Source organism: Lithobates pipiens, unplaced genomic scaffold, assembly GCF_037356315.1.
Source record: "Lithobates pipiens isolate NorthernLeopardFrog02 unplaced genomic scaffold, aLitPip1_a1.2 Scaffold_28, whole genome shotgun sequence".
In the NCBI taxonomy this organism is placed as follows: Eukaryota; Metazoa; Chordata; class Amphibia; order Anura; family Ranidae; genus Lithobates; species Lithobates pipiens.
Genome location: NW_027507789.1, coordinates 209200250 through 209225958, shown reverse-complemented (window position 1 = coordinate 209225958; position 25709 = coordinate 209200250). Strand labels below are relative to the sequence as shown.

At 44.2% G+C, this 25709-nt stretch overlaps 1 protein-coding gene and 1 non-coding gene across 2 annotated transcripts in view; both read left to right on the top strand.

The window, feature by feature from the left end:
- Positions 1-25709, top strand: part of RTEL1 (regulator of telomere elongation helicase 1) — a gene marked incomplete at its 5' end in the record, with an annotated part of 273291 nt that overhangs the window by 119301 nt on the left and 128281 nt on the right. The window contains 5 exon segments of the mRNA XM_077460418.1: positions 8627-8750; positions 8924-9098; positions 14195-14331; positions 14431-14526; positions 24699-24906. Coding sequence (XP_077316544.1) covers positions 8627-8750; positions 8924-9098; positions 14195-14331; positions 14431-14526; positions 24699-24906 — 740 coding nt within the window.
- LOC143937614 (small nucleolar RNA SNORA63) lies at positions 9855-9985 on the top strand. Its single transcript, XR_013263705.1, has one exon. It is a non-coding gene; the product is annotated as a small nucleolar RNA SNORA63 (small nucleolar RNA).

The following is a 25709-nucleotide window of genomic DNA, read 5'->3' as shown; positions in this document are numbered from 1 at the left end:
ACAGCGAGGAGTGGACCAGAAACTGGCTTTAAGCACCATCAAGGGACAGATATCAGCCTTGGCTATCTTTTTCCAACGACCCGTCTCACTCATTGGTAAGCACCTTTTGTGCAAGGGGTCTCGGTAATTTCCACTATGCTGAGGGCACGGAAATTGTCTTCTCGGAAGAATTACCATCGTACGTGGAAGGACTATATCTCCATGTGTGAGGAGATGGGATGACATCCACGCATCTATTCCGTTTCCAGGGTCCTGCTGTTTTTACAGCGAGGAGTGGATCAGAAACTTGCCTTAAGCACCATCAAGGGACAGATATCAGCCATGGTTGTCTTTTTCCAATGCCCTTTGGCGTCTCACTCACTGGTAAACTCCTTTTGTACAAGGGGTTTGGCATGTAGTCCCTCCGGGTCGACCACCTCTACCTCCGTGGGATCTGAACCCGGTGCTATTGACGCTTCAGAAACCGCTGTTTGAGAACATCAGGGAAATTCCCTTGTTGTCTCTTTCTTAGAAAGTGTTCTTTCTAGTGGCTATTAAATCTGCCAGGAGGGTTTCTGAGTTGGTGGCCTTGTCTTGCAAGTTACCCTATCTGGTTTTCCACAAGGATAAGTTGGTGTTGTGTCCGCAACCTTCTTTTCTTCCGAAGGTGGTTTTGGCCTTCCATCTCAATGAGGACATTGTGTTACCATCTCTGTGTCCTAAGCCGACCCACCCTAAGGAGGTGGCCCTCCATTCCCTGGACATGGTCCGGGCCCTAAGAGCATATCTGTCTGCCACAGCTCCCTTTCGGAAGTCAGATTCTCTGTTCGTTTCGGTAGCTGGTCCGAAAAAAGGACTGGTGGTCTTGTCGACCACCATCTCGTGGTGGATCAGACAGATCGTTGTCCAGGCTTACGCCTTGAAGGGGGGGTGCCCCCCTTTCCTGTCACGGCCCATTCCTCCAGGGTAATTGGGACCTCTTCGGCTTTCCGACATCAAACGTCTCCCAGGTGTCTAAGGCGGCTAATTTCTACAAAATTGATGTAAGCGCATCTTCTGATGCTTGCTTTGGTTTTGCAGGCGGCCATGTAACATGCGGCCATGTTACATTTTGGTTGCCAGTGCATTCTGACGCATATGTTGGCCGCAAGTTCTGATCCGGTCGGTTCAGATGGTGACTCCTCCGTTGAGGAGCACCTCTGGTTGTGGGTGAAGTTATGTTTGCTGCTTCCACTGGGCTCCAGGAAGCAGGCTGAGGGGTTATAGCCAGAAGGACCGCCCCCTGGGCGGAACTGTACAGTTCTGTTGTTTTTCACATATATTACATGTTCTGCCTAGTCCTCTCCTGAAGGTGGCGTAATAACCCTACGGTCAAGATTTAATGGAGCTGTGTCCGTCAATGAACTTCAGAGAAAAAGGATTTTACGGTGAGTACAAAAATCCTATTTTTGAAGATACAGTATATTCACAGTTGGATCCCAGCGCAATGTGGTAGTGAAGTCGGAGATATGAGCTGAGTCCCTGGAAGTGGGTGTCTAAGGCAGGCCAAAGATAATACAAATTTCTTTCCTTCCACCACAGGTGCAAGAAAAGAAAAATGATTCCCCCATCAACACTGACTGTGTTGATGGGGGGAATCCCTCCCACAGCGCCATTGTGTTCTGCCAGCGGGGAGTCTTCCCTGCCAGCAGAACACAATGATAATATTTCCGGCTATAGTCGGTGACACTAATCCTTTGGGAAAAACACAGACAGGCTGGTTGTACACCAGCATCAATAGATCGACTTTTGTACAAACAGGGTGCCCATACATGGATGGATGAAAATTCAGGTGGTCCCTGCTGAACTGGCTGAATTTCAATCCATGCATAGCTGGCCTAATGCTACTGAGTACCTGTGGCACTGTAGCTGGAAGTGGGCCTTATCCTCCAAGGCCCTCGGGTCACTTCATTGGCACAGTCTATGCTCTCTGTGCTTGGTGTTCTCTAGTCCACATAGAGAAATGGGGACAATGCTAACTGATAACTTCCCGCATCCTCTCTGCCACAGCTTCCCTGTTATTAGTTCTCTAGATGTATTGCACTTCTCAACCAGCTATACGAAAACATGTTCGCTGGTACATTTCACAGACCAAAAGGGAGCAAACAAGAATTCATTGTTGAGAATTATATAGACTTTAAACCCTAACCTTATACCAAACATAACAATTCATTCAACACTCACACTAAGCCAACCCAACTGAACTCTTGAATTAATCTTGAATTAATCTCTACCACTCAACCTAGGCCCTTCACAGATAATTTGCCATATCCTGTTTTGAAAGCAGTGGCATGGAATCTTCTCAATCCTGTGCTAAAGTGCCGTCGCCCAAAACAACTGGTTCACCTTTACAAGACCCGACAATCGTCTTCTCTTTCCTGAATTAAAGTCATGTCATTTTTACACTTCTAGAACATCCTTTGTGAATTGCCGTCTGTTTTTCCTGAAAGACGTGAACAATGGTACATTCAAGGTTCTGAGAAAAGGCAGTGACTTCTTAAGAATTGGTAGAGAGTCGGTTTTTCAAATCTGGACATGCTTGTTGAGGATAGTTACAAAGGGACGTTAAAGAGAAAAAATGATTCAGGTTCTGTGGAACTTTTCACACATGCTTCATTCCAAGTCCAGATTACATTTTACCAGAAAGCTGTAAAAAAAAGATAGCATTTCAAAATGTTTACTGTAATCCACAGCCCAAAGCCATATAATTTATATCTCTTGCCAAAAGATCTGTTCAGCCTGGGTAAGTGCAGCGTGGTGTTAGCGGGAGAAAACAGTGCACTGAGACAGAATAGTATTGTAACTGACGTTTGAAAATACAGAATAGGCCCGAGGTGAAGGAAGCCCAACCAGGAGAACTCTCAGCATATAATACCGATGTGTCAGAAGCAGTAGGCTTAAGGTGTTTCCCGATAACAGCTGTCTTGAAGGGTGGAATGCAGCCTGGCCAGTCCATGCGCAAATGGTGAGGCTTTCAGAAGAATGATGTGTCCCTGCCTTTTCCCTACTCCTCAGCAACCTCTCCCCGATGCTATGCACGTTCCCTGCCTGACATGTATTCTGTCCCTACTCAACACGCAAAATGCACTCCAAACACAGGAGTCTTAAATAGTCTCTGCCTAATCCAAGATGGCCACCAAAGTCACATGGGTTGCCAACATCCAGTCGAATGCTTTCTCTCTGTGACCAAGGAATATAGGTTCCTCTCAACTTCCTCCTCCCACCTGCATTGCCACTGCGCAGGGTGGATTTAAATCGAGTCATCCTGATTTAAATCACTAGTAAAAAAAATCATAATTTTTGAAGAGCAACTGTCATTTCTGCCCAGCAGCGGCTCCTTCTCTGACCCACTGTTGACTCACCGACAGTCCCATTAACTTTAATGGGATGGCTTGGGATCTGACAGTCGCACAACAAAGTCAGAGACGTGGTGGCAGCAGGTGAGTGGATGCCCGCTAACAGGCGATGCCATGATGGATCTGAAATGACAGATGCCCTTTAAAGAGGAAGTAAACCCTGATGAGTTTACTTCCTCTTTCATTCCCTGCAAAGGTAAAGCATAAAGGACTACTATGCATCACATAGTAGTCCATTATGTGTCACTTACCTGACACAGGAGCCAGCGATGTCACCGCTGTCCCCTGTAGTCCGGCGCAACCATCTTCTCGGTGGGTCTTGCTGCTCCGCCGCTGCCATTCGGCGAAGCCACGATGACGTCACCCCCGCGCATGTGCACGGGAGCCGTCACGCGCGGCATATCGCAGTTGACGGTGCCGCTCTCAGTGCGCCTGCGCGCCGCTGTCTACGGCCCATGCGCCATAGACAGCGGTGCCTGTCTTTCGGCAAATATCTCCTAAACCGTGTAGGTTTAGGAGATATTTCTTGGACCTACAGGTAAGACTTAATCTAGGCTTACCTGTAGGTCAAAGTGTGTTGTAAGGGTTTACAACCACTTTAAATGTAATGCCAGTAGTCAGAATCTTTAATATGTGCAAAAAAAATGAAGGTTTCCTATTTCGAATTATAAGCTGTCAGATTAGTAAAACAGCGATATCAGAACCAATTCAATCATACATTTTGTAGTGTACATAGATTTGCAAAACCTGAACTTTGTTTTATCTCATGGTTACTGTGAAATTGTGTGAACGCATCCATGCATGTTATCTCCGCTTGCAGAGCTTGGATTCATTGAAAGAGTTTACCAAAAATGTAAATATTTCAGAATATAAAGCCTCATGCTACATAACTAAGCTCTATTTCATGCTGAATAAACAAAATTATTAATGTATCTTAAATAGAAAATCTTCTTTAGCTAGATTGTTACTCCAAAAGCATTTTATTAAAAAAAATTTGATAAAAATCTAAAAAATAGATTTTAACCACTTCCCGACCAGCGCACGACGATGTACGTCGACAGAATGGCACGGGCAGGCATATTGGCGTACAGGTACGTCCAATATTCAATGCCGCCCTGCCATCGGGAGAGTGCCGCCGGCAGCGCGCTCCCACGCTGGTCGGGACCCCCGTGAGTCCGGTCACGGGACCCGCAGACTCTATCGCCGCGGGCATCCCCGCGATCGTCTCACGGAGCGGCCGAATGGAGGAAATGCCGAGTAAACAGCATTTCTCCATTCTGCCTAGCAACTAGTGACGCTGATCTCTGCTCCATGTGATTGGAGCAGAGATCAGTGTTCACTAAATGAAAGCCCAACCCCCCCACAGTTAGTAACACACCCCTAGGAACACTTAACCCCTACACTGCCACCCACTGGTTAACCCCTTCACTGCCAGTGTCATTTACACAGGAATCACTGCATTTATATAGCAGCGATTACTGTATAAATGACAATGGTCCCAAAAATGTGTCAAAAATGTCTGATGGGTCCCCCACAATGTCGCAGTCACAATAAAAATCGCTGATCGCCGCCATTACTAGTAAAAAAAAAAAATAATAAAAAATTATTAATAAAAATGCTATAAAACTATCCCTATTTTGTAAACGCGATAACTTTTGCTCAAACCAATCAATAATCGCTTATTGTGATTTTTTTTTATACCAAAAATATGTAGAAGAATACGTATCGGCCTAAACTGAGGGAAAAAAATGTTTTTTTATATATTTTTGGGGGATATTTATTATAACAAAAAGTAAAAAATAATGCGTTTTTTTTCAAAATTGTCGCTCTATTTTTGTTTATAGCGCAGGGGTGATCAAATACCACCAAAAGAAAGCTCTATTTGTGGGAAAAAAAGGACGTCAATTTTGTTTGGGAGCCACGTCGCACGACCCCGCAATTGTCAGTTAAAGCGACGCAGTGCCGAATCGCAAAAAGTGGTCTTGTCTTTGACCAGCAAAATGGTCCGGTCTGCAAGCGGTTAAATAAAAAAAAAAAAATCAGATTAAAATAAAAACTTTTTTTTAAAATGATTATTTAACCTCTAGAGATCCGCGCTATAGCCGAATGACGGCTACAGCACGGACCTGCTTTGCCGTGACTACGTCTACTGACGTCGTCCCGTGCACGAGGGGCGCGATCTATGATCAGCGAGTCTATGAGACTCGCCTGATCACGGATCGGAGCAAGGGGTCGATCCCGACCCCTTACCACGTGATCAGCTGTCAGCCAATGACAGCTGATCATGTGAGACAACAGAGCTGGTAATCGGATATTTTTCCTCCTCGCGCTGATAGCGCGAGGAGAAAAAAAAACAGATCACTGGCGGCCGTGATCAGGACATCAGTCCCGATCACAGCCAGCGTATCAGTGCCCACCTGCCCCCTGACAGTGCCACCTATTTAATAAAAAAGCACCCCCCATCAGTGCCACCCATCAGTGCCCACATTGCCACCCATCACTACCCACAGTGCCACCCACCCAGTACTGTGGTACTGTGGGGGGGGGGGGTAGGAAGCCATGAAGTTTTGAGTCTGCGTTAGCTCACTCCTTTTTTTTTTCCTTTATTTATTTATTGTCTTAAAAGTACATAAGCTAAGGAATAACAAAGGAAGATATTAAGCAGCAACATAAATATAATGTATATTATAAATGAAGTTGATGTATTATCATATGCAGTGTATTATTATTGCATTATTTTTTGGCCATAAATTTAATTGAATTTTTTTCTCTCTCTGTCGCTCCCGGTATATTTATTATATTTGTTATGTGAGGTTGGTTTTGATTTGATTTATATGTTTTATTTTAAAATGGGTTGATTTTGATGTTTCTTTCTTCTTTTTTTTTTCTCTCTTTTTTCTTTGATATTTGTTGATGTATTGTCATAAATCGAAAAATCATTTGAATAATGATTTATACTTAAATAAAAAAAAAAAAAAAAAGATATATATATAGCACCGCATATGTGCATGTATTGAGGGGATGCTTTTAATATATTCATTTCTAAATAGGAGACTGATTCATTTATCTTAGGGCCCCTTGCAGCCTTAATTACTGAAAAATGTGTATATTACAAGGGTTAACAGTGACAAACTCTATATAGATTAGTAATTGACACGATCCGTAAACACAGCACTTCTTTGCAATCAGTGATTCACTATTTTCACACTGGCTTGCTTGTGTATTCACAATTCTTACTCATAAAATGCGGATTGATATCACTTCTGACTAACTGACCAATATCGTTTTTGGGAAGATGCCCACAGTTGTTTAAATAGCAAAATGCATAGCTCATAGAACACTTTAGTGGCACATTAACAAAGAACAATGTTCAAAATGCAGACACTTATGGTAATCATTGACATTGTATTTCCTCAATAGAATGGCTACCCTGTGAGCTAAGTTCTTTGTCAGTTCCATGAGCGATGCATTTTGATATTTAACCACTTCGATACTAGGCAGTTTCGCTCCCTTCCTTCCCAGAGCAATTTTCAGCTTTAAGGTTTTTTTTTTTTTTTTTTTTTTTTGTGATACAAGCGAAAAAAGAGAGGAAATTTGGAAAAAAAAAACAATATTTTCTTCTATTTTAAAAGAAATCCAATAAAATCGAATTTTGGCATAAATCCAAGCAAAAATGTATTCTGCTACATGTTTTTGGTAAAAAAAAATTAAAATCCCGTTAAGTGTATAATAATTGGTTTGCGTGATCACGGACATATGCAAGCAAATGATCATGTACAGATGTGCGTAGGTGATCACGGACATATGTGTGCAAACGATTATTGGGACGTGTGATTTTACTGTTATATATGTGGGGAACATGTGTTTTGGGGATCATTACTATGTGGGGACATGTGTTTTGGAGACGTGTGTGTTTTACTGTGGTGACACTAGACTGGTGATCAGTGAGTAAAAAGCTCTAAAAAAAAAACAGCTCATACTCGCTGATCACCAGCCGTCTGCAGAGAACCGTTCTCTTCTCTTCAGCGACAACTTCCGTGTGAGGAGAGGAGAGCCGATCGCCTAGCAACTGGCTGTTTGTTTACATCACATCGCGGCTGTGATTGGACCTGGCCGTCGTGATCAGGAGAGCCAATCACCGAGCCCTCCTGCCGATCTAAGATGTTTCATGTCCGGGTGACACGAGCGCATCGGGATTGCGCCTCTGTGCGGGAATGCGCGTGCGCAATCCCGCCCCTTCTGAGAGACGTACCTGAACGTCCACTCAGGAGAGAGTTCCCATCCGGCCGTAGATATGCAGTGGCCAGATGAGAAGTGGTTAAACAACTGTGACATCTTCCAAAAAAAGGTATTGGTCAGTTAGTCAGAGGGGATATCAAACCGCAGTTTGAGTAAGAATTGTGAATGCACAAGCGAGCCGGTGTGTGAGAACTGTGAACCGCTGATTGTGGCTAGTCAAAACGTGTTGGATCGCTCCATATGAATTTTGCTATTTCAAAGCTAGAGACATCTATAACTTTTATGTAACATGTGGAAATAATAGTGGTATATTGTTCCATTCGGTTCCAACCTTTCAGTGTCTAGTAGTCCTCTCTGCCAATCCCTCCACTGGCTTCCGCTCACCCAATGAATAAAATTCAAAGTATCAACAACAACTTACAAAGCCTTCCACAACTCGGCCTCCCGGCTACATCACTAACCTAGTCCCAAAATGGCAACCAAGTCGCTCTCTTCGGTCCTCCCAAGACCACCAGCTCTCTAGCTCCCTCGTCACCTTCTCTCATGTTCGCCTCCAGGACTTCTCCCGAGCTTCTCCCATCCTATGGAACTCGTTACCCCAATCTGTCCAACTGTACCCTAATCTATCCATCTTTAGATGATCCCTGAAAACCCTTCTCTTTAAAGAAGCCTATCCTGCTTTTCACTAATACACATTGGGGGATTATTTACTAAAGGAAAATCCACTTTGTACTACAAGTGCACTTGGAAGTGCAGTCGCTGTAGATCTGAAGGGGACATGCAAGGAAAAAAAATAACGCATTTTAGCTTGCACATGATTAAATGATAAAATCAGCAGAGCCTCCCCTCATTTCAGATCTTCCCCTCAGATCTACAGTGACTGCACTTCCAGGTGCAGAGTGGATTTGCCTTTAGTACACACTCCATCTCATCCCTTCAGAGATCAACATTTTAGTATTTTTTCTGTACATTAAATCTGCTATGTATTTTTTATTTCTTTTTCTTTTGCCCAGGTTCACTAATAGCGATGCTCGCTCACAACTTCCCTCCTGGGTCCGTCCATACCTACGCGTTTATGACAATTTCGGTCATATCATCCGTGACGTGTCTCAGTTCTTCCGTGTAGCACAGAAAATTGTGAGTGTACCAAATGAATAAGTATTTGGTTAAAAGTAGAACCCACATATGATCACCTTTTATTTGCACTAGTTTTCAAAAGTGACTCAATATAACTTCAGTTTTCAGAATCGTGATGATTCAAGGCATCATTTCTTTTGAAGGGGCAACTTACTATTTTGTCTCCTATGTAGATGCCACCGCCTGGACCCCAGAAAGTCCGAAAAGATGGAGGCCCTCCTGTGTTATCCCTGGACTCCTCTGTGCTCTCTCAGTCCTCTCGTGCATCATCCAGCCTTCGTGATACCTTAAAAAAAGCGAAGGCACTGGACTCTCATGTGCCAAGCTTAAAGCGGAAGAGAGATGGCGGTAAGGGTCAGATGATCTCGCTGTACATTACTTAACTGCTTCAATACTGGCATTTTTACCCCCTTCCTGCCCAGGCCAGCTTTCAGCACTGTCACATTATGAATGACAAATGCGCATTCATGCAATGCTTTACCCAATCAACATTTTTTTGAATTTTTTATTTTTATTTTGTAGAGAGATAGAGCTTTCGTTTGGTGGTATTTAATCACCACTGGGTTTTTACTTTTTTTCTAAACAAATGAAAAATTCAACATAAAAAAAAAAAAAAAAAAAGTATTTTGTTTCTGTTATAACATTTTGTAAATAAGTCATTTTTCTCCTTTACTGACGTTCACTGATATGCAGCACTGATGGGCATCAATGGTGGGCACTGAGGGGCATCGCTGATGGGGTTGCACTGGTTATCAGCATAACCCCCCCTTGCCGTCAGGAAAACTGCTTATCAGCTCTCCTCTACTCATTAGAGGTGTGTAGTAGAATTTCATATTAACCAATATATATATTTTATGTTGTTCATATTATTATTCATATTGTTATTGTATAGTAGTGGTCTTATTAATATTCAATATGTAAAGCAATAATTATTATTCTTTAATAATTTATACTATGTTCTCCATAGATTTAGAAAGATTTATTTTTAAATGTTGAACTTTAGATGACCGCTCTGCTTCATTCTCATACTTTTTTATTAGATTTTCCTGGGTGAAAGTTCATTGTTTTAGTTTTTAAGTAAGCGCTAATTCGAAAACACTTGACACGCAGGTTAAGTTACAGTATAGCTGTGAAGTGCTGTTCTGTCGTTCCCCCTGCAAATAATAAATTGCTTCCTACTATCCCTGTCTGTTCTGAAACAAATACAGCCGACAGGGACGCTTGGTCTCAAACAGGTCTTGTCTTTTATATGGCATGTAGTTAATTCCCCAGGCAATCTTTACAAAGCTTTAAAAAAAAAAAACTTGACAGCACATTACAAGAGATAAGATGAGAACATCTTATACGTTGGGTTTATAAATAATTAGGTGGAATATGGGAAATTATTTACAGAACATTAAGTTTGACAGGGTCAAACCAAGGTCTGCTTGGGCCCTCATTAAAACTGTTAAAATACATTCTATAAGGAAGTACTGATATGTATATTAATAAGACAATATTGAATAAAGTAATTAGTGTTGTATGTGTGTGTGTGTGTGTGTGTGTGTGTGTATATTTTATGTAGATGATAGACTTAGGATTATATAGTGAGACATATAACACATCTGGTGAGGTTATTGAAAGTTCATTCTCTCGAGATCGTAAATCTGTATTTCTTGAACTTGGTTAAATCTTACAAAGATGAGGAGGGTTTGATAATACAGCTGGGTGCCAGACTGTCTCTACACAGGTGTTTTTTAATTGGACAAAAGCATTTATAAATCATTTTAATGAACATATAGGAATTCTGGGAGTAATTACGTTTATCTGGTTGTAGAACAGGTGTCAGATTTATGTTTGGTTACATTAACATAGATCTTAGCAACCAATCATATCTAGGACAGATGGCTGAGATAGACTTGTAAAAGGGTAAATAAATGCAAGCTCTACAATTGTTAGTCAGACAAGTCCGATAGGAGCTCATAAGGCTGAACTCTGTGTATGCTGCCTTATTGCAAGGATCATAGAGGTCAAAACCAATGAGCAAATATCTGCCCGTAACTTGTCTCCTCGTACGAGTCAGAAAAAACTTAACTTGTTCCAGAGTGTGGTCTTGGGTGAATTTCCCTTAAGAACTTGGTCGAGCAGGAACCCAAAACTCTGTGAGGGGACCAGACAACTGGTCCCTATCTGTTGACGTGTTTCCAAGAATTGGCAGAAAAGACCCATTCTGGTTCAAGGTGAGAACAATTCACAATTGTTTCAATTTGGTTGGGGAATATATCTTATATGCTTGTATTGTAAGAAACTATAAGTTAGACTTTTATCTTGTAATACTTTGAACATAAACCTGTATGTTATCAGCTGTTAAACCTGCGTTGCTTAAGTTCTGCCTGGTTCGATACTTTACTATTCTACTTCAGGTGTCAGTGTGAGTAGAGGAATGATGATAACATGCACTTCCTATTTATACTGTGATTAGCTAAGATTGGACACAGCTGATCACATGGTAACAAGCCCACATCATAGGCTCTTTACCATGATCGGAGATGTGGTGTATCCGAGCGACATGTTGCCTGGCTGTCATTTTGCTATAAGCCAGGTGGAAGGATGGGGTTAAAGAGGACCTAAGCTCTGGAAGCTGTGCACAAAGATGGCCTAATCGCCAGCAATACCTGTGGGCTCCCTGCAGATCTTCTTTTCCCTATTATTGTATTACTATGCCTTGTGTTACACTATGGGGTTGATTTACTAAAACTGGAGTGAAATATCTAGTGCAGCTCTGCATGAAAACCAATCAGCTTCCAGCTTTTTTTTTTTTTCTTGGTTTTTGTTTTTTTTGTCAAAGCTTAACCGCTTTCCACTTCTTTCTGCTATAGTGCATGCATACTTTGCTGGGAGCGCGTACATGGACACCCTCCCCTGACCGCTCTGCCCCCGTGCCCCCTGTGGCTTGCGGGTAGCACACTCTGTGATTGCTGAGTCCTTTAGACTCGGCTGATTACAGATCGAGGCAAAGGGCCAATGACAGCTAATCACAGGATGTAAACCAGGGGTTGACAAATTTGCTTGGAATCTAGGAGCCAGCTTAAAAAGTTAGGAGCCAGGTCCGTGACGGCGATCCGGACCTGTCCCTGGCCTGACATGGAGACGAGTGAGGGGAATATAGCAGCGCCGTCGCCGCCCCCCCGTCCCACCCCCCCGTCTCCAAGCCATTGCCCATAGCTCTTAGAGGGACATTTTATTTATTTTTTTCAAATGACAATTTTTTTTTCAATTGCATTTTAGTGTAAATATGAGATCCGAGGTCTCTCTGACCCCAGATCTCATATTTAAGAGGACCTGTCATGCTTTTTCTATTACAAGGGATTTTTACATTCCTTGTAATAAGAATAAAAGTGACACAACATTTTTTTTTAAAAGAACAGTGGAAAAAAAAAAAGTTAAAATAATAAGAAAAAATAATAATTTTTAAACGCGCCCTGTCCTGCCCGCATATAAAATCAGTGTTCGAACCACACATAGGAGGTAGCGCCGTGATCGGTAGAGCGAGAGCAATAATTCTAGCCCCAGACCTCCTCTGTAACTCAAAACATGCAACCTGTAGAATTTTTTTAAACGTCGCCTATGGAGATTTTAAAGGGTAAAAGTTTGTCGCCATTCCATGAGCGGGTGCAATTTTGAAGCGTGACATGTTGGGTATCAATTTACTCGGCGTAACATTATCTTTCACAATATAAAAAATAATTGGGCTAACTTTACTGTTGTCTTATTTTTTTATTAACTAAATTATTTTTCCCAACAAAAGTGCGCTTGTAAGTCCGCTGCACAAATACGGTGTGACAGACAGTATTGCAACAACCACCATTTTATTCTCTAGGGTGTTAGAATAAAAAATATATATAATGTTTAGGGGGTTCTAAATAAAGGGAAGAAAAGGCAGGTAATATAAAACACTCAGAGGAAGCTTCATTAGAATTACTGGTTTGTCATACCAACGGCGACCACAAGAGGGCGCCAGATTCCATAAGGAATCATAGGACCGCAGAAGGCCTCAAAGCCGCGGCCTAAATTTTCGGCCGCCGGCGGAACGGCCCGACGCGATCACGCTGGGGGGGTCCACAGAGACAGGATACCCCCAGCTGTGCTGCCCCAGGCGCGAGGTCGCTATTTCTAGTCGCCAATGCGACCTGGCGCCCGGGTTTTGTCGAGCCCTGATGTAAACACAAACCGGTTATCTGCTTTTCTTTCCTCACGCCTTGCGTGAGAAGAAGAAAGCCGATAACCGGCTTCTGTTAAAGGGACATCGTACTCATTATCAATGTCCTGATTATCAGTGCAGTCCTATCAGTGCCCACCATTGCTGCCAATCAGTGCCAATCAGTGTCTCATCAGTTGTACCCATCAGTTCTGCTTACCAGTGCCCATTAGTGCCACCTATCCATTCCCATCAGTGCCACCTGTCAGTGCAGCCTCTTCAGTGCCCACCAGTGTCGCCTCATCAGGGCACATCAGTAAAGGAGAAAAGTTACCTGTTTGCAAAATTTTATAACAAAGTATGAAATTATTTTTTTTATTTTTTGCCAAATATTCAGACCTTTTTTTGTTTGTTAAGCAAAACATAAAAAAATGATCACACACCCCCAAAAATAAAGCTCTATTTGTGTGAAAAAAAATGGTAAAATTTCATATGGGTACAGTTTTGCAGGACCGCGCAATTGTCATTCAAGCTGTGAAAGCAGAAAATGGGCCTGAGCAGGAAGGGGGTGAAAGTGCCTGGTAGGCAAGTGGTTAAGTGAACAAGCTGAAGTTAGAAGCTGATTGGTTACCATGCAGAGCTGCACCAGATTTTGCACTCTCCAGTTTTAGTAAATCAATCCCTATTTCTTTTTGTAGTGACCAACATCTAGTTGGAGGTAGGGCTTGGCTTCCTTATGTTGGCATTTCCCTTTAATGATTGGTCATCTGATGACTGGGGGGGGGGTTAGTAATCGGGAAGCTGCAGGAGAAATGAAGGACTCACAGAAAGAAGCAGAGAGGTCCTAGCACTGCAGGTTCTCTAGGTACAGCTTCTTCTCCTGCAAGAACAGTGAGCAGAGCAAGAGTAACATCACCAAATCTCATATAGCCTGAGGCAGAATTGGCTTTGATCTCATACTGTAGATATGCAGCTTTTTTTTTTTCTTTTTTTTTTTTCCTTCTCAGGAGGATTCCGAAGCATAGGGATTGATTTACTAAATCTGGTGCAACTGTGCATGATAGCCAATCAGCCTAACAAAAAACCTGGAAGCCGATTGGTTTCTATGCACAGCTGCACCAGATTTTGGACTCTCCAGTTTTAATAAATAAACCCTATAGGGTAAATTTGCATACTACAGCATCATTTACATTTTTCTTTCAGGTCCACTTGAATGGTTTTGTCTCCTGTAACAAATGGTGTATGGTTTTGTATTTTTATGTCTTAGAAGGAAGCCAGGAGTCTGACTTTTGTGATGGGTATGAGCAGAGTTTAGGGGTCACCACCCACCGTCCGGCTAGTCTGCTGGATGCTCTGGATCACAGTGAAATGAGACTTCAGGGGGACCTGAGCTCTGATGAGAAGGTGATGATGACAAGTGTGACTTGTTATAGGGTCATATTTCTGGATACCATTTATAGGAGGCATTAGTTCACTCTTTTTTTTTTTTTGTTTCTATTACAGGCTACACGTCTGTCCACATTATCTCTACAGTATGATAAGAGACTGGATGATGAGAGAAGGGGAGGAAAGAAGAAGATAAAAATTGTTCAAAACAAGGTCAGTGTTTTCTAAAGTTGCGAAATAGCCTTATCAAAAGAACATTTTGTTTTCTGTTTAAATTACATTTACAAATGATTAACATCTACCTCTGTTGATGGTGGATGCTTCAAGCCCCGTACTCATAGGCAGAATGTCAGGAGACCTTTGCCGGTAAATAAAAATACCAGCTGACATTCTGCCCCGTGTGTATGTCTGTACGACAGTAGCCAGCCTTTTGGCCGACTTCTGCCGGACCTGCATGCTACAAAACCAGGAGCCGATCATCTCCCGATCAGCGCTCTCAGCCAATGGCAAAGATCGCTGATGGGAGTGTTCCAGCGGGGGCCATCCCTTGTTAGAACACAACAGCTCAGCGGGGGAGATCGCTGCACTAACCTCGCATGGTTAGTACAGCGGCTCCCGACCAGTGCTGTCTGTTTTTTCTTTGTGTAACCTGTGGGGATTGCACGAAAAACAAAACTAGTGTGGACCAGGCTCTAGGCTGGCCATAGGCAGAATTTCTTTCTTGCCACTAAGGGTTGTAGGAAAGAAATTTGCTCGATTTCGAGATCAACTTGGTGTTGATAGGGGAGTCCCTCCCTCTGAGCCATTGTGGTCTCCCGGCGGGGAAAACCACCCGTGCTAGGAGAATACAGTGATTATTGTTAGCGTCTATAACAGCTGCTAGCGATAATCGCATGTAAAATCCGGCAGGCTGGTTGAACCCAAGTTGATCGAACAAGCCTGCCCATACATGCCTCGAACAGGCATTTTAACCGCCTATGCCTGGCTTAACCCCATGACAGCGCTCGTAGGCATATAGTATATGTGGCCTCACCGAAGTGATTCTTCTTTTGTAGGACCGTGTATGTGCATACCTGGCTTTGTGCTAGGAGAATGCTGCACAGTGCACACCCAGCATGGATCAGGAGCTGGGAGGACTGGATCTCAATCACGCGATCGCTGTGATGGCCTTTAATTGGTTATCACAGTGACCAGTAACTGTAAACTGTAAACAGTTAAAAAAAAAAAGGCATGCCGGGAATTCTAACTGCACATTGGCTGTGCTCTCAGCCAAACTATCAAACCATCCAATGGCTGGTGTCATAACGAATCACATGGGCAGCACCATAGCAGTTGAATATTAAATAGAGGCAAAGATGGCAGCTTCCTTGGCTGAAAACGATAGGGGAGTTTACTTCCACTTTAAATGTGAGTAGGACATTTTTTATAAAAACGGGTTACACTATGGACATTCCTCTTTTCCATTGAGAGCCTAGTGACTTCTCCCCAGCGGACGACAAACGAACCCCCCAGGAAGCCTACAGACAGCGACACAGGGGCTTACACTGTGGAGGCTATCTCACCCCAGCAGGGGTAAGAAATCTGGTGAGGGCAATATCATTACTTGTCACTCGCACCAGGAAGTTGCTGCATTAGTGAACACATACCTCCTGCACAGCTTGCTCTTGGAACTGTTTTCTATCTTTGCGTTTTTAAAGCAACATCACTATCGCATGTCCTTTTGCGATTTATGGACTAACTTTACCTTTATCTATATACACTTTTTATTGTTTGGTTTATTAGCACTTAAATTCAAGATTTAGTTTTATGTGGGTGTAAAAATGACATTTTTTTTTTTTTTTTTTTCTTACAATCTAATACCTAAATCTCCTCACCAGTCATTTAAAATAATTTTTGTTTTTTTCACTAAGAATAATATTGGTTACCCCACTATATTTAAGGGTATAGCACCCCATTTATTCACTTATTTATTTTCGTTTAACTTCACTTATTAGCAATAATATTTGGTTATAGTATTATATTTAAAGGTATAGCGCCCCATCTACTTTTTCTTTTTTCCAATGTTGAAGTATAACTGTTATTCACAAACGTGATGGAATATATAGGGACATACATTTGACACAAACCTGACAGTCATACATGGTATAAACATGTATGCATAAGAGCAATCAAAAAAATATATACATATAATAACATAACCCTGATATAATGAAGGACTAATGTCTTTATTTAAAATTGTACAACGGTAGTCTGTTGCTGTAGGAGCACTCGACGGGAGGGAGTGGGCCAAGAGTCAGCGAAGGACCCGAGAAGAGGAGGATCGGGGCTGCTCTGTGCAAAACCAATACACAGAGCAGGTAAGTATAACATGTTTGTTATTTTTTAAGAAAAAATAAAACGAGACTTAAGTATCACTTTAAGCTTTGCCAATAAAACCTGGAAGCTGATTGGTTTCTATGCAGAGTTGCACCAGATTTTGCACTCTCCAGTTTTGGCAAATCTCCCTCATTGTATCTTGTTATTCTTGCTAGTGAAGAAACATATAAACAAAAAAAAGTCTGCGTAAAATAAAATGGCTTTGATATAGGTCAATGTCAGGATTAGGGGTCATGGGTCAGTTTAGGTAGGATAAAAAAAAAATAGTTTTTGGTCCCTACTACAGGTACCAGCAACAAATAACATAAGCGTACATGGGGTTGATTCGCTAAAACTGGAGAGTGCAAAATCTGGTGCGGCTTCTAACTTTGTTCAATTTAGCAAAAAAAAAAAAAAAAAAACTGGAAGCTGATTGCTTTCTATGCAGAGTTGCCCCAGATTTTGCACTCTCCAGTTTTAGTAAATCAATCCCATGGTGTTGCTGCAACTGTCAGGAGTAGGAGAGTTTATTTTGGCTTGTTCTTTGGTGTTTGTAATGGCAAGAAACCTAGGTAAAGTGGTAGTAAACCACACCAATTTTTTTTTTTTTTTAACCCTGCAAGGTAATGTCATAATATGCTAGTATGCATTGCAAATTAGTACATTGTTAATCTTACCTGAAAACAAAGCTTTTCAATGCTGAGCTGTCACTGCTGCAGGTGCTTCCATCTGCACCCGGTCTTCCTTCTGGGTTTGCGGACTTCGACTATGTGACTGGCAGGAGCTGCGATGTCACTCCTGCGCATGAAGCAAGAACCCACCGTTTGTGGCACAGGACTGGCACAGGTGGTGCCAGTGATATCACCGACTGCATGCAGTAAATATCTCCTAAACTGTGCATGTTTAGTAGATATTTACAGTACCTATAGGTAAGCCTTATTATAGGTTTACCTACAGGTAAAAGTCAGAGATGGGAGTTTACTCCCACTTTAAATTTCAAAAAAATTATTTATTTTTTACTATTTTGGCTCAGTTTCTCTTTAAGAATATAAAAAATTAGAAGATATTGATTACCATTTACCACCAAGTAGTTGCAAAGATACATTTATCTCACAAAAGTGAGTACACCCCTTACATTTTTGTAAATATTTTATTCTATCTTTTCATGTGACAACACTGAAGAAATGACACTTTGCTAAAATGTAGTGAGTGTAAAGATTGTATAACAGTGTAAATTTGCTGTCCCCTCAAAATAACTCAACACACAGCCATTAATGTCTAAACCACTGGCAACAAAAGTGAGCACACCCCTAAGTGAAAATCTCCAAATTGGGCCTAATTAGCCATTTTCCCTCCCCGGTGTCATGTGACTCATTAGTATTACAAGGTCTCAGGTGTGAATGGGGAGAAGGTGTGTTAAATTTGGTGTTATCGCTCTCTCTCTTACTGGTCACTGGAAGCGCGACATGGCACCTCATGGCAAAGAACTCTCTGAGGATCTGAAAAAAAAGAATTGTTGTTCTACACAAATCTGGCCTAGGCTATAAGAAGATTCCCAAGACCCTGAAACTGAGCTGCAGCACAGTGGCCAAGACCACACAGCGGTTTAACAGGACAGGTTCCACTCAGAACAGTCCTAGCCATGGTCAACCAAAGAAGTTGAGCGCACGTGCTCAGCGTCATATCCAGAGGTTGTCTTTGGGAAATGGAAGTAGGAGTGCTGCCAGCATTGCTGCAGAGGGTGAAGGGGTGGGGGGGTCAGCCTGTCAATGCTTAGACCATACGCTGCTATGGTTGCCACCTCATCCCTTTAAACCTGAACATATATTAATTACACAGGTTCTGTGGCTGATTAATGTGGTAATTAAACTCACTTGGTGCCTTATCTGCATTTAATGAGCCTCAGAACCTGTGTAATTCAAAGGTGTTTGGGTTTAAACTAATGAGTTGGCAACTCTATATGCCGCACACTGCATCAAATTGGTCTGCATGGCTGTTGTCTCAGAAGGAAGCCTCTTCTAAAGATGATGCACAAGAAAGCCTGCAAACAGTTTGCTGAAGACAAGCAGACTAAGGACATGGATTACTGGAACCATGTCCTGTGGTCTGATGAGACCAAGATAAAATTATTTGGTTCAGATGGTGTGAAGCGTGTGTGGCGGCAACCAGGTGAGGAGTACAAAGACACGTGTGTCTTGTCTACAGTCAAGCATGGTAGTGGGAGTGTCATGGTCTGGAGCTGCATGAGTGCTGCCGGCACTGGGGAGCTACAGATCATTGAGGGAACCATGGATGCCAACATGTACTGTGACATACTGAAGCAGAGCATGATCCCCTCCCTTCAGAGACTGGGCCGCAGGGCAGTATTTCAACATCACGACCCCAAGACGACCACTGCCTTGCTAAAGACGCTTCGGGTAAAGATGATATGTTGAGTTGTTTTGAGGGGATGGCACATTTTCACTGTTATACAAGCTGTACACTCACTATGTTCAAATTGTAAGAAAGTGTTATTTCTTCAGTATTGTGAAATGACTGAAAAGCTATAATAAAATGTTTACAAAGATGTGAGGGGTTGACTCACTTTTGTGAGATACTGTATGTACAGTTTTTCCAACATGTGTCAAAGTTGCAAAACTGGTTTCAGGCATTAAGATTTGTTTGGACAGTCATCTTTATGGCTGAAGATGTATAAATGTACTCATAGGGGCTGATTTACATAAACGGGAGAGTGCAAAATCTGGTGCAGCTCTGCATAGAAACCAATCAACTTCCAGGTTTTATTGTTAAAGCTTAATTGAACAAGCTAAAGTTAGAAGCTGATTGTCTTCTATGCACAGCTTCACCAGATTTTGCAATCCGGTTTTAGTAAACCAACCTCTTAAAACCTTTTAGGCTGGGTTCACACTGGTATGACACAACAGTCTTATGACTGTGGATCCGACTTTGCCCTGCCACTTGAAGTCCGACATGCATCCCACTTCAATGAACAGGGATCCAACTTTGATCCCCGACAATACCAGGCACTGTGTCTGATATGACTCTTTAGGGAGAAATCCATGCAAAATGTAAAAAAAAATTATGGCATGGGTTCCCCCTCCAAGAGCATACCAGATCCTTCGGTCTAGTATGGATTTTAAGGGGAACCCCCACGCCAAAAATATGGCATGGAAGTCCCAAGTCCCCCCCCCCCCCCCCCAAATCCAAAGCAGACCTTTATCCGAGCACACAGCCTGGCAGGTCAGGAAAGGGGGTGGGGACTAACAAGTGAGCCCCCCCCCCTTATCCGTACCAGGCCGCATGCCCCCAACATGGTGGGGTGGGTGCTTTGGGGCAGGGGGCCCTGGGACAAGGGCCTCTTCCTGACAACCCTGGCCATTGGTTGTCGGGGTCTGCGGGCCGGGAGCTTATCAGAATCTGGAAGCACCCTTTAACAAGGGTGCCCCCAGATCCCGGCCCCCCACTCTATGTGAATGAGTAGGGGGTACATTGTACCCCTATCCATTCAACTAAAAAAAAAAGTAATTTATTGAGCCCGCTCCAGCGTTGCTTTCGACTTCCTCTCCCCCTCTGGTTTTTCTCCCTCTGTCTTCTTGCTCTTTTGTCATGTCTTCTCCGCTGTCTTCTCCCTTTGTTCTTTTTCTGATGTTGACACAGCGCTCTCTCCCACTGTAACGCTAGGTGTACGGTGTGCCACTACTTATATTGGCACGGAGTGTGGTCACTGGGTGACGTTGTATGCAGGCCCTTCCCCCGAATGACGTCACCGCCTAATGGGGGTGGTGACATCACAATGGGGCGATGGCTTCCATATGACCTCACCCAGTGACCCCGTCCTATGCCTATATAAATAGTGGCCCAAACGCACCCATCCCCCTATGTTGAGGGCATGCAGCCTGTTACGATTCGGGGGGGGGGTGCCTGATTAGACAATTTCCAGGCCTGAGCAATGTCACGTGAGGAAAGGGAGAGGTAGAGTTCCCAAGGGATAGTGGCAAAGGTGAGAATAACTAGGTGGCCTGCGGGCTGCATGCTTGGATAATGGTCTGGTATGGATTTTGGGGGGAACCTCATGGCGTTTTTTTTTTTTTCAATAGGGTTCCCCTTAAAATCCATGCTAGACTGAAGGGCCTGGTATGGCCTTGGAATGGGAACCTATGCTGTGGTTGGTTTTTTTTTTTTTGGTGTGGAGTTTCCCTTCAAGATCATCAGAGCATGCCAAAGTTGGATCAGTTAAGACGGCGATCCGACTTTGATCTGACTTCATTGATATTGAATGGGCTATAGTAGGATCAAAGTCAGACTTAAGTAGTGCAGAGAGCATTTCCAAAGTTGGACTGACTTCTGCCGGACCAGATAAGACATCCCCCATAGGGAAACTTTGATTTTCACATGTCATGCGACATGAGCTCCCAATGTCAGTGTGTTTGTCGTACCAGTGTGAATCCAGCCTCAAACTGGTTTTAGAAAAGTACAGCAGGGGCAAGAAATGCCTAAAGCTGGGTACACACTGCATTTTGTTTCTTTTTTGTGCAACCCTGGGGTTTGCACGAAAAAAATCTGACTGCTCTGGTCTGGAGCCGCTGTACTAACCATGCAAGGTTAGTCCAGTGATTTCCCCCACTGAGCTGTTGTATTATGACAGGGGGATGGCCCCCCTGCAAGAACTCTCTGATCTCTGCCATTGGCTGAGAGTGCTGATCGGGAGTTGGTCGGCTGCTGGTTTTCCAGCATGCACGTCCGACAGAAGCCGGCCATCGGACAGATACCGAGCAGAATGTCGTCCGGTGTTTTTTGTACCAGCAAATGTCTCCCGACATTCTGCCCATGTGTACGGGGCTTAAAAGAAAAGTAAATTATATATATATTTTTTTTTTTTGAGAATCATTCCTCGGTGGATGCAGCATCGATCCGATACTGCTCCTGTCCCTCGGCGCCATTGCACTGATAACGGAGTGGCTGAACACCACCAATCGCTCGGTTTCGAAGTTTCCCAAGCAAGGGGCAGCAGACTGTCAGTCACAGCTCTCTGCTCTGCCCCCCCCCCCCCCCCCCACTCATTTGAGTACTGGGATCTGGTGTGGTTTAGGCTCTTGGTGAACTTCATCCCACTCTCTGCTGAAAATGGGTCACAGGCATGCAAAACGAATTGCACTCCTGTGATACATAGAAGTACAGCCAAACTAGCTTTGGCTATACTTCTCCTTTTAAGCCTCCTCCTGTGTATTTCTAAAGCCGCGTACACACGTGGCGGACTGTCTGGCCAACTTAGTCCGTCAGACAATCCGACGGACAGTCCGTCATACTTTCGAATGAACGGACTTGCCCACACACGGCACTTTTTGAGCGGACTAATACGGCGGACTAAGTCCGCCATACTATCCGCCCTACTTTTGAAATGAACGGACTCGCCCACACACGCGGAGGAAAGTCCGCTCATTTCGAGCGCGTCTCCAGGTAGGCGGGGCCCGCGAAGGAGACGTCGCTGACCCCGCCGCCTGGTATGGCCTTAAAGGGGAACCCCAACGCCGAAAAAAATCGGCGTGGGGGTCCCCCCCAAGTCCACAACAGACCCTTGTCCGAGCACGCTACCCGGCCGGCCAGGAAAGGGGGGCGAGTGAGTGCCCCCCCCTCCTGAGCCGTACCAGGCCGCGTGCCCTCAACATGGGGGGTGCCTTGGGGAAGAACCCATGTGACATAAAGCCATGTGACACCGCCCCATTGTCCCTATATAAGTGGCCGCGCAGTGCGTCCCTGGCATTCCGGCCAGAGAGATCGTCGAGGCAACATCTCCTGGAGAAGAAGAAGAAGAACGGAAGGCGGCGGCGACAGAAGACCGGGCCACCGCCTGTAAAAGAGCTATAAGAAGGCGCGGTGGCCCGGCAGAAGAACCGAAGAGGGGGACAAGACCCCCGAAGTCGGGAGAAGAGGCCGGCGGCGAGGAAGAAAGCCGGGCTCCTCCGCTATCAAAAGAGCTACAAGAAGATAGCGGAGGAGTCCGGCGAGAAGACCCCCGAAGACGGAAGACCCCCGGAGCTGTGCAATAAAGTATTTTATCTTGTGTGTTGTGTTTTTTTTGTACTTTTTTTCACAGGTGAATGGGTAGGGGTAGATTGTACCCCATACTCATTCACATAGGGTGGGGGGCCCGGTATCCGGGGGCCCCCTTATTAAAGGGGGCTCCCGGATTCCGATAAGCCCCCCGCCCGCAGACCCCGACAACCAACGGCCAGGGTTGTCGGGAAGAGGCCCTTGTCCTCATCAACATGGGGACAAGGTGCTTTGGGGTGGGGGGGGGCGCGCGGACCCCCCTTCCCCAAGGCACCCCACCATGTTGAGGGCACGCGGCCTGGTACGGCTCAGGAGGGGGGGCGCTCGCTCGCCCACCTTTCCTGGCCGGCCGGATAGCGTGCTCGGACAAGGGTCTGTTGTGGACTTGGGGGGGACCCCCACGCCGATTTTTTTCGGCGTTGGGGTTCCCCTTTAAGTCCATACCAGGCGGCGGGGCCAGCGACGTCTCCCTCGTGGGCCCCGCCTACCTGGATACCCGCTCGAAATGAGCGGTCTTTTCTCCGGGCGGGAAAAATCTGCTCATTTCAAAAGTACGGCGGACTGGCACACACACGGGCGGACTGTCCGCTGAAATGCGAGTCCGACGGACAGTATTTCCAACATTCCGAAATACTTAGTCCGCCAGACTGCACGCTGAAAAAGTCCGCTGAAGCCCACACACGAGCGGACTGTCCGCTGAAATGCGAGTCCGACGGACAGTATTTCCAACATTCCGAAATACTTAGTCCGCCAGACTGCACGCTGAAAAAGTCAGCTGAAGCCCACACACGAGCGGACTGTCCGCTGAAATGTGTTTCGGCGGACTAAGTTGGGCAGACAGTCCGCCCGTGTGTACGCGGCATAAGAAACCCCAGAAGCTATGATCTTGCGTTATCTAAATTGCAGCCACAGCATGACTAAGAGTGTGAAGGCTCTTATTACAGTTTGCTTTATACCTTGAGTGTGATGGGTTTAGGGGCACTTAAGTTATGAAAAGTTCAATAAAGATTTTGTATTTTCTTCCTTATTTAGTTAATTTCACTTACTTGAGAGTCAAAGGTCAGGAGTCATCTCAAGCTTCCAGCTTTTTTTTTATTTTTTTTATTTTTTTATCGAAGCTCAATTGAACAAAATAAAGTTAGGTGCTGATTGGATACCATGCAGAGCTGCACTCTCCAGTTTTGATAAATCAATTCAATTTGTCACTCTGATCAGCGCTTTCTGCCATTAGCTGGGAGCGCTGATCGGAAGTCGTCGACTGCTGGTTTTCCAACATGCACATCCCACAGAAGCTGGCCGAACGGCCTGATTCTGTTGGACAGACTGACATACACACGGGCAGAATGTTGGCCAACACTCTGCCCCGGGGCTTAAGTGACTTCATTGCCATTGCCTTCTTCAAAGGATAAGTTCACCCTTTGTGACATGTTACATGTTGCACCATATTCAGGCTGTAACATTTTAAAAATAGACCGGCCCCCTGCACCTCCTCACCTTGACTGTGAGTGGGGGATCTTCTCCCCCCCATTTTCTGCCGCAATGCAAATAAAATGCGGCTGTGCAGGGCCCGACCCAGCCAGCCACATAATTTATTCACAGTGTACTGTGAATGAATGGACTACACCTACAAACATCGGTTGGAGCTGTCGGTTTGTAGTTCTCAGTGAACTACCAGGGTTCTGTTGAGCACTGGTAGTTCATTGATTCTTCCTGTCGGTGTGAAACTGCCTCTCTGTACAATGTACACGCAGACAGCTTACACGGAAAGTCTGCAGGGGACCTGCATGGTACCAGTGATCTGCTGATCAGGGGTATAATGCTTTAATGCTTCCCAGGTTCCTAAAATAAATGTGCACCTTTTTTTTTTTTTAACCTGAAAAAGAAATGTGGGTTTACTACTATTTTTTTTTTTTAAAGGTGAACTTATCCTTTTACTAGCTTTCCTGTTTCCTTTTTCCAATTTTCCACTTTTTTCACAGATTTCAAATGAAAGTTCTCCTCCTAGCAAGAAGAAGAGCGCCGCCAACATGTTCCTGACTTCCGTCAGGCAATGTCTTAGTCAGGAGAACTATGCCATTTTCATGGAAGCCCTTACAGGCTATAAGGTGGACAATGATCTGCAGGCACTCATTCCAAAGCTGTGTGCTCTGTTCTGCCAGGACCCAGGGAAGAATGCTCTGATGAGAGGTAAGTAGCTGTCATGTGTGTTCCATGCTGTCTTTTATGTAGCACATCACAGTGTGAGACAAGTCCAGTTAATAATTTCCAGCTACCCTGTTTGATATCACTTATACCCCGAGTTGGAGAAATTCCAGAAGCCAGTTTTAAGAAATTGTCTGGTGCCTCATTTTTATTTTTTTATTTTTTATGCTTTTTTGTTATTAAAGCCCACAATTTATTTTATTTACAGGTACTTGTATAGCGCTGTCAATTTACGCAGCGCTTCACATATATATTGTACATTTGCATCAGATCCCGGCCCTCAAGGAGCTTACAGTCTAAGGTCCCTAACTCACTTTCATGCATACACATTCTAGGGCCTATCACCATGTCTTTGAGGCGTGGAAGGAAACCATACTACCCAGAGGAAACCCATGCAGACACAGGGGGAACAGGGAAACTCGAGGCAGGTAGTGCTGTGGTTGGGAATCAAACCAGTGACTCTAGTGCTGCTAGGTAGAAGTGCCAACCACTGTGCCACCCAATTACTGTCTCCTTAAAGAGAACTCTTCACAGGGCACCTAGTTATTCTCACCTTTGCCACTGTCCCTCTGCGCTTTACCTCTCCCTTTCCTTAGGTGACATTGTCCAAGCCTGGCATTTGTCCAATAAGGCCAGAGCCATGCATGCTGGGAGGAAGTGGAGATAGTCACATTCCCCATACCTACAGATGTGCTCCGTCACATGAATGGAGTAGCAGAGGACTCTGGATTGACAACTTGTTAATTTGCTGTCAATGACCAAAAGGAAGGAGTATCTATATATGTGCC